This window comes from Ziziphus jujuba, chromosome 9, assembly GCF_031755915.1.
Source record: "Ziziphus jujuba cultivar Dongzao chromosome 9, ASM3175591v1".
Taxonomy (NCBI): Eukaryota; Viridiplantae; Streptophyta; class Magnoliopsida; order Rosales; family Rhamnaceae; genus Ziziphus; species Ziziphus jujuba.
Window position 1 is genome coordinate 20540099 of NC_083387.1, and position 9669 is coordinate 20549767.

At 32.2% G+C, this 9669-nt stretch overlaps 1 protein-coding gene across 7 annotated transcripts; it reads right to left on the reverse strand.

The window, feature by feature from the left end:
* Positions 1-490: 490 nt before the first annotated feature.
* Positions 491-8742, reverse strand: LOC107427229 (protein DETOXIFICATION 45, chloroplastic). 7 transcript variants are annotated; one of them, XM_060811460.1, is made up of 15 exons: positions 8386-8742; positions 7494-7910; positions 6991-7133; positions 5934-6077; positions 5621-5796; positions 5189-5324; positions 4252-4348; positions 4071-4171; positions 3582-3745; positions 3093-3164; positions 2832-2948; positions 2638-2733; positions 2412-2533; positions 1663-1726; positions 491-771 (listed from the first exon to the last, which is right to left on the reverse strand). In XM_060811460.1, exons 2-15 carry the CDS (start codon positions 7829-7831, stop codon positions 760-762), a joined length of 1782 nt encoding a protein of 593 aa, XP_060667443.1. In that variant the 5' UTR covers positions 7832-7910; positions 8386-8742; the 3' UTR covers positions 491-759. The 7 variants fall into 7 exon arrangements, with proteins under 7 accessions (XP_060667443.1, XP_060667444.1, XP_024933489.3 ...); XM_060811461.1 differs by having other exon boundaries at positions 1669-1726; positions 8386-8741; XM_025077721.3 differs by lacking the exon at positions 491-771 and adding an exon at positions 998-1352 and having other exon boundaries at positions 1669-1726; positions 7494-7875; positions 8453-8742.
* Between the last annotated feature and the right edge of the window lie 927 nt (positions 8743-9669).

A 9669-nucleotide genomic window follows, 5' to 3' on the forward strand; every position in this document is an offset into this window, starting at 1 on the left:
TCTCATTTACCCAGCCTCACCCCCTAAAAATACTCCTATACTCGTAACTCGATTTTTTAAATTATAAAAAAATATATAAATTATAAATATAAAATATATTTTATCAATAATATATATATATAAACGGGGCAAATAAACCTTTTCTACCATCATCTACCTTTTTGACCAGAAGTTCAAAACCTCCATTTTCATGTTTCTAGTGTAATGCTAAGACCGTTCATAATGTACCAACATGAAATGGAAAATGCAGCTTTTTGGATGTTTTCTGTTGGTGTTGATATAAATAGAAAACGGAATATAAAATCAATAAATAAAAAAATAATAACAATATGAATGTCACTGAGGTCTCCGAGTTTGCTGTTTTATCAATATGAATGTCACTGAGGTCTCCGAGTTTGCTGTTTTATCTGATGAAATGATACCCGATTATACTTTAATGTTTTCCGTTGGTGTTGATATAAATGAAAAACAAGACATAAAAAATAAAAAATAATAACAATTATGAAGGTAAAATCAATAATAAAAAAATAATAACAATTATGAAGGTAAAATTAATAAATAAAAAATAATAACAATTATGAAGGCCACAGAGGATTCTGAGTTTGCCCTTTTATCTGATGAAATGATAACACCCGATGATACCAATTGAAAGTATCAAACGGGAAAAGGAAAACCAAAAGCCAAAATTACAACTGACAACTTCTCGAGGATGTTATTTCGTCGTTGAAATCTTTCAACAACCTCCGGATTTTGCCTATCTCAACCGGCCAGCTGAACAAAAGAAGTGGGTTTAATGTATTCTAAAAAAAATTTCTAGAGAAGAAAATGAAAGGTGAGATAAACAAGAAAAACGATCAAGTCAATGAAGATTCAACAGCATATTTCATCAAAGAAATAAAAAAAAGAATTCACCAGCATCATTTGAAGAAATACTTTCCAATGAAAGCAGCTGCTATTGGAAAATATAAACACAAATGATGAGACAATAAGATTCAGATATAATGCCAATAGAATCCAGAATATAATTTTGCACCCATTATTCATGAAAGTCAACATCGAATTGTTATGCACATTTTAAATCACCTCCCTTCCAAAGCTGACTGTTTATGATACTTCACCTAAGTTACTTGTTAACAAGTGTACTTCTGGGAGCTACAAGAAATATTTCTCACATATATCTGAATTTCGAAAAGACTAGACAATGTTGCTTGCCATCTGGGGTTTAACTGCATAAGAATCAAACGAATTTGACTCCGCTAGCACCATTCAGAGGCATCCCTAAATTAAATGACCTACTATATAGACTTTCACTAGCTCCAGCAAACTCCTCATCTGGTTAATGAAAATGCATCCTGATACAAATAAAGGTTGACATAAAAGCATACCATCCTTTAGAAGTTCCATTTTTCCTTCTTCTTAGATGCTTTTTAAAGAAAATATAACATCGTTTGGCAGAATGATAGAAAGGTAATATGAAATCCCATAAAACTATAAATAATGGAACCTCAATGAGTGGAATGCATTCCTAGACAGGGTAGAAATTAACATTAATACAGTTGAAAAAGTTGAGCAAACAATCATCAAGCTAAACACAATACCATGATTTGACAACTTAGCAAACTAGCAAAGTCCAAACCACAGTCAAGAAAATTATAAACATACACTAACCTCTGCTCTCTGTAAGTCTGTGTGTAAGAACCACCATGGCCCCGTTCTTGATCGCAATCTGAAAATAATAGTTACAATAATAATAAGGATAGTAAACAGTAGTAATATTGTCAACATGAACAATATATGTGAGTAAGCATGCATGCTGAATGGTATTCTATGAGAAGAGCAAAACCATTTTCAAATTTCCAGTGGCATGAATGCCAATATAAGATTTTATATGTCCTTTTTTACTCAAAAAATAAGCAAAATGGTAACACATCTAGCTAGATTACATGTAAAAAAAACTGCCATATCAGTGACAGACAGTACTGCTCAATAGCTTAGTGAAAAGCAATGAGGCTCCAATAAGGACATCCTTAATTATTTAAGTCGAGAATAAGTGGATCCAAGCATTTAGAGCCCCTGGATTTGATAAGTTGTAATATGTCACATCAAATCAAAGGGCTCTAAATGATCGAATCCACTTATTCAAGTTGAGGATATCCTCATTAAAGCCTTATTGTAGTAAAAAGTAAGTATTTTATTATCATTTTTCCAAGCACACTGACTAGAACACATATGGAAATCTCCAATAGAACAGACAGTAATTAGCAGCAGCCTTATGATTTATTCAACTTGAGTCAACCCTTAGCAACAGTTAGGATGGTTATTTAAAAACAATACTCATAATTTAAAACCAACACTTAATGGACATTTATTCAGAAAATAACAGAACACTTTTAATATATTTATGCTTTTACCTTAAATATCCCGCCACCATACGCAAGCCCATAAAGATGGTCAAGCCCAACCAAACCCCAGTAAGACCCATAGCTTTAGGAGCAAATAGCAAAATTGCGGAAGATATTGCCCCCACGATCATCTAAACATCAATAAACAATCATCCAGATAAGCTACGTATGCAACCTTCACACCTTAAATAACAACGTATTTGAAAAGTCAAAACTGTACAATGACTCAGCTTACCATTGCACGAGCAGCATATGCAAAATCCGAAACACCATAGTGGAGACCATCATAGATATAAGCTAAAGCATTAAGAGGTTGGCTTGCACTGACAAACTGTTACAGTTTAGAAGAAGTCAATATAAAGACTGAAGACACAACTCTGTATAAAAGTATATTGACACCAAATAAATTTACAAACAAAAGATATCTACCAATATTCCACTTCTAACAATTCCTAGTACTGCAGCATCTGTTGTGAACAAGGTAGCTAGTGAACCAAAAGACACACCCAGAATTGCAGCCAAGGAAACACCTGTAAACAATCCTATCTGAAAAACATTTGGAATAAGTCCATATAGAAAATACAGAGCATGCAAAACCAACACAAAGTAATAAACAAATCTCAGAGCATCTCTTTAACTAAATGGTGAAGCATTAAAAGAAAAACAAAGAATAAAAATAAAGGAGCTTACCTTTAATGAAAAATCAGTAATTTCTTTAACAGTTTCGTATTGACCTTTTGACAAATAACTTGCAATCAGGGCCTACAGGCATATAACAGTTATAATTTAGAAGTCAACATGAGTTAGTAAGTTATTGTGCAGATTTTGTGACCCCAATAAAAATAATAATATAATGAAAATGGCAACTCTGCAGTGAAAAATATTCCAATTCTTACTCAAAATATTTCAGAGTTTGGCAGAAAACAGCATAGAAAACTTTTTTTTACAAATTTTCTTTTTTTCTTTTTTAGAGCTTAATCTAACAATGTTGAAAACTAGAGTCATACTTCCCCCCATTTTCACTTTTATTCTCGGACACTTCACATTTTGTTGATTGTAATTTTATATCAACCTGCAACCCTTCACCCCAGCACTAATAATTCAAATCAAACATAAATTGAATAGGCTCACAGCATCAGAAAAATAGAGAATTATATAAATCAAAGAAAGAGATATTACCTGACAAGCCGCAGCCATAGCATCTGTTAGAAGGGATACAGCCAACCATACTTGTATGCATACCTGATGACCAGCCATAGCAACTGGACCTTGTCGAGCGGCCATTGATGTCCCTAATGTTAATGTCGTAAGAACAGCTAGAGTTCTTCCAAGAAGAAAACCACCTAACACAGAATTCCCAAATTGGTAAATGAAGCAAGTAGGTGGGGGGAGAGAGAGACAGAGACAGAGACAGAGACAGACAGACAGAGCAGCCACAAGTGTCCAAAGCAGAGAAAGAGATTTGAAAATGCATGAAAGATTATTACAATAACATACAAAAATAAATACAGCTTCTATAGAGATATAAAGGTTCCTGGGTAGAATCAAGTCAAATTACCACGACAAAAAGAAATCAACCATCATGCATATAGCCGAACAGAAATCAACCATCACAATTGCATTTTTAAACCATATGAAAAGAACAGAAAGAAAGAAATTAAAACTTACCAGATTTTATGTATCCACCAAATTGCAATGAACCCAATTTTGGGGGCATTAGTATTGCTCTCTTGTTTAGAAACCACAGCATTAGAAAGGTGACAATGTATCTGAAAGATACAATCTTAATTAAATAAGCATGATCATTTACTAAGTTTGGAAGAACAAAATCCATTCAAAGAGCACATACTGAGAAACAACAGTGGAAATGGCTGCACCAGTAACACCCAATCGGAAAGAATACATAAGTACGGGAAACAAAACCACAGCTAAGAGATTACCAATTCCTGCATAGAGAATAGCACCATTAGTTAGCTGAATGGATGACTAGTATATCAAATATAGCATTTTATAACGAGTACAAATCGTAGACATATTTTAAAGACAATAAGGCAAAAATAATATTGATGTAACATTCTCTTCAAATATAATTCAAGAGTGCTGCAACAATTAAGTTCCAAAATCAATACCACTGAGGTCTACCAAAGTTATGGAAAATGACCTTCTCTATGCTTATACATGCCAATATGCTATTAAGGCCTTTTTTTTTTTTTTTTTTTTTTTTTTTTTTAGTAGTACAATAAGGTTGCATGCAAACAGCCAGAAAGACACCCAATGACAGGATCACTAAAAAATAACCAACCTGGAATTAATGGTACTAACTTAAAGCTTTAAAAACTCTTTATCATGTTTCATGTTTACTTTTCACATCTAACTATGGAAACAACGTTTCCCACTGCCAAATCTAACTAAGAATCAATCTCCCACCCCCTCCAACCACCCTCACACACACCTCTTCGCCTCTTTCCCCATGTGAAATGACATAAGATTCAGGATACTAAATGACATTAAATTAGAATTCAGTTAGGCAGTGCCACGGTGGTATCAGCATATAAAGCAAGTTTTTCATTCTATTGTATCCACAACAACAGAAAGCATCAAAATATTATTTTAAAAGGTATGGCTACCATATGAGAGTTCAATAGAAATACAGAAGGCGCAAATAATTTAGTACAGATAACATGACATGTCAAGTACCATGGCATCTGAATATGCATTTATAAATGTCTCATTGAGTACTGCTTTTATACATGTTTTTCTCACTTAGAAAAATATCAAATACTTGCCTAGACATAAAACAGGAGTTTTTGTATCCTTAAACCCACGAAAAACTCCTTGGAGTGCCAAAGACGCTACAACTGCAGGAGCACCAAATGCTCTAAGTGAAAGAAATCGCTGAGCTGGAATACGCATGGGTGAATCCTGTTAAGTAAAATTGTCAGAAAAGTATCTTCCTTAAATGTACAAGTTATGTGCCCGCAAGGGTGAAAAAATTTAAGAATAATAATTTAACTGGAATATGCATCTTCAGAAGGTAATTAGGTAGAGAAACAAAATTATGTCAATTCATAATATCAATGGCATTACCCAGCTTAGAAAAGTATATACACTATGCCTAAAAAATGCATAACAAGTATCAAGATGCATGCTTAAATAACATGTACAATAAGACATACATGCATGCATTCATGCAAGTAAAATGAGTATATGTAACCTACTGATGATATGCCCATCATGTTTAGAAACAATCCAGATCCCAAAGACAAGGCTAAGGCCTCAAAAATGCCAATTGCAAGAGCTAACACTAAAGCAGTAGACACCGAAGGTAGTTGCTGTCTCTCAGATACTCCATCAAAAGGTTTCCCATTGGTACTCTCTTCTGGAAGTCCATTTTCTGCACAACAAACAATTAGGACAAATAAGACATAATTTTATAAATGTTCAGCACCATTTCTCAATTAAACCTTGAACCTCAAATAAATTTATGTCCAACTGAGATGACCAGAGAATTAAATATCAGTTCAACTTAACCTGATGCAGAAGCCTTAATTTCATTCTTTGAAATATCTTCAGCAACAAATGAAGTAGCCACACTGAGAAGAGGAATGTTAAATAGCTTTGAAATATAGTTAAAAATGTTTACCGAAACACCAGCTGAACCCAACTCCAAAGAGCCTACAGTAAAATAAAAAGAATAAAATAAGAACTCCTACAAAATATAGAATATGATCTTTAGTCCACAAATCTAACATTTATATTTTTAAGACACAACAAACGAAAGAGAAATTAGATTCAGCTAACTATTTTTTCTTTCAATCTATTAGTTGCAGGAGACATCAAGGGTTCTCAACTGACTAAATTCCAGACAAATTGAAATGAATTTTTAAACAATAATTTCACTATAAAAAAATATATAATAAAAAAAAAGAAAAAAAAAAAAGAAGGAAAGAAAAGTAAAAGTAATATCAACATGCAAACGTAGTGTGCCTTTTAGTTATCAACCACTAAAGTTTGGTCAATACATTAATTTTAATTTATAAATAAATTAAAGCTCTTTCTATGCTAACAATTAGCTATCAAATTAAAAACAGTCAAGATGTCAAGGCAAACAATAGGCACGAAACTTACTATAAAATGAAGCCTAATTTTAATTGTAGAAGTGACTTGCAAAAATTACTTAATACTGAAGCACGTATAAAAAGTGCTGCATCGTGTATATAGGGATACCCAACTTGGGAACAGTGTATCCTCAAAGACTGAATCCATAAACATAGTCTGCGTGGCAGACTTGTTAGCAACAAAACTGACTAAATCTACAAAATAGCAAGCCTTATACTTCATTATTAAATCAGTTCAGCCTTTGGGCTTTAACATCATGAAATATTAAACGACAATAGCACACACTAAAAAATACAAGTCAAAAGGTGTAACCAGTTTCAAGCAAGAAGCTACTAAGAAAGAAACATGAAAAATAAATAAATAAACAAACAAACATACAGACAAACAAGGATAAGCAGCATCTAAATTAAAAGAGATGGATGGGGAGAGAAAGAAAGCATGGAATTTTATGAAAATGAATGAATCATACCCAATCTACCAATATAAGCAGTCTCCATGAGCTGTGCTAAGGGATCAAGAGCCTGCCCTGCAATTGCAGGTATAGAAAGCTTTAAAAGCTCTGCTTTTACATTTGGAGAATGTGACTTACTGAAAGGAACTTCTGTCAACCCACTATAACAGAGAGAGTGTGAGTGAGTGAGATAGAAATGAAAATATTGGAGCATAAGAATTTGAGTGAAAACAAAACCACAAACTGTATACAGGGGAAGGAGAAATTTAGTGAAGTGTTCACAGAATAGTACTGGATAGAACCAATAGCACAGAGAACCAACTAGGAGTTACATTTTCATAGTACTTAAAAGTGGAAGTACAGATATTAAAAATTTACAAGAAATAATGTGAAAATAATAAGTACCAGGAAGTTCAAGAAAACACATTCAACTAAGAAAATTTGAGACATAAAAGAAACGGACAGAAAAAAATAAATAAATAAATAACAAGGATTATAGCCTTATAGGCCAGAAGTCTTACGGAGCTCCGTTCCCTGCACTGTCAGGCACATGCTCCTCCTGTAAAGCGATTCGTTCCTCAACCTCAGAGGAACCTAACTGATCACCAACCACCGGAAACCGGATTTTTCTCCGATTGGTCACCAACGGCGTGGTGAAATTTCTGTGCCTGAAACTGCAGCCCCCCACAACAGCTGCGTGGTTTAAGTCCTTCTTATCAGTAAATGCTACAAATTGACGAGCTTCATCTCTTCGTAATGAAGAAAACAGCCTGAACTTCTCCTTTCTGAGGTTGTATTTACCAACTCCACTACTTAATCTATTAGAAAGTGCTTCACTACTGAATTGGGTGCCCGCCATTTTCAGCAATATTTTGGTATTGCTTCAAAATCAGAAAGAAATTCCTACAAGTATGACAAAAAGCCCCAGAAAGAAATTCCTACAAGTATGACAAAAAGCCCCAAAAAAAAAAAAAATTATACGACTTCAAAAGGCCTAATGCTTTCACTACACAGAATTCAAACATCAGTCGTATATTCGGTTTTTAGTACAAGAATTATCTTTCAGACAACATATGGGAAAAACGGCTTCGTCGCTAAATGCATATCTAAACTCAAATATCCCAACCCCACACATATTTCCGATACATAATGAAACAGAATTTCCACTTCTGAGAAAAGAGTAATAACATACATGAAAAACAGAGCATGAAACAGCAAAATTATCAATTACGATAAATTAAGGAAGAAATACTGAAAACGCGTAAATACCCAGAAGGGAAGGGACTAAATGTCATCGAAAAAAAAAAAAAGAGGTTGACCGACAGAATAAGAACCATGTTTGGTTCCCTTGAAAAAGAATGAGTCGGAAACTACGAAGTAAAAAAAAAATATCAGAGACGGAAGTTAGTGTACCTGAGAGAGAGAGACAGAGAGAGAGAGAGTAGGATGTCGGTTATCAAGGTAAAGAAGGAGAGCGTACGATCGTATAAAATGATTTCCAGTTGTTGTAGGCGGTTAATGCGTTTGGGAGTTGGAAAAACCAGAGCTGGGTCCGATGAAAGCTTTTTTGCCCAACAATTTTGTAACATGAAAAAGAAAGACGAGACAAGACAGTGGCTTGTTTTCAATGTTGGGGTGGGTTACTGTGTTTCAGTAATTGAATTTGGGATTTTGGGCTTTCGTCCTCCTCCTAGCGAACCTTTCAAGCTTCTGCCAGGTCGCTATCCCTCTCAAGTCTCAACCATGCTATCATTTGGATGCTTCCCTCTGTTTCGCACACTTTTTTATTGTATGTATACTATTACCTAATTAAATTATTATTGTTATTATTATCATTATTATTATTATTATTATTATTATTATTATTATTATTTCTTTCTGTTTCTCACACTTTTTATTGTATCTATAATATTAACTAATTAAATTATCATCATTATCATCGTAACTTAATCTTTATGCTCCAGGCTTTTTAAAAAAAAAAAAAATTATTTAGATTTCATTTGTTAGATTTTTAACTTTTAATTTTAATAATTAAAAATTATAATTATATTTTTATAATATTATTCAACATAAATTTTAACCGTTTGATCTTTTAACTGTAAAAAATAATTAAAAAAAATAACAAATGAATTTGTTTTAATAAATATAAAAAATTAAAAAAATATTAATAATAATTTTTAAAAAATATAAAATCTAAATATAATTATAATAAATGAAATGTGCCTCAAATTTAACTATATACTTGCATTTAATTTAGTATTAACAATTTTATAGAATCAGAATCTAATTTGAATTTTTTTATAATAAACTATTACAAGAAACCAATGCTAAAGTTATATGTGACAACATACTGATATTTGTATTATATTATGTTATGTTTATATTAATAATTTTTCATGTAAACTTGACCAATTAAACTTTCTATTTAAATATATAAATTCACACTTGTTCATTAATTATCATGTAATTAGTAACGATCCGTTAATACATTAAACTTATTTATATAATTTTTATTTAAAAAATAAAATTATATTCTAAGAAAAATATTTAAATAAATATAATCAAATACAATATTATACTTAATTCATGATTAGCAATACAAAAAATAACTATATTTACATATAAACAAATAATACTGAATAATATTAACAAATAATAAATATTACTCTTCAAAAAAAAATATAATAAATATTCAAA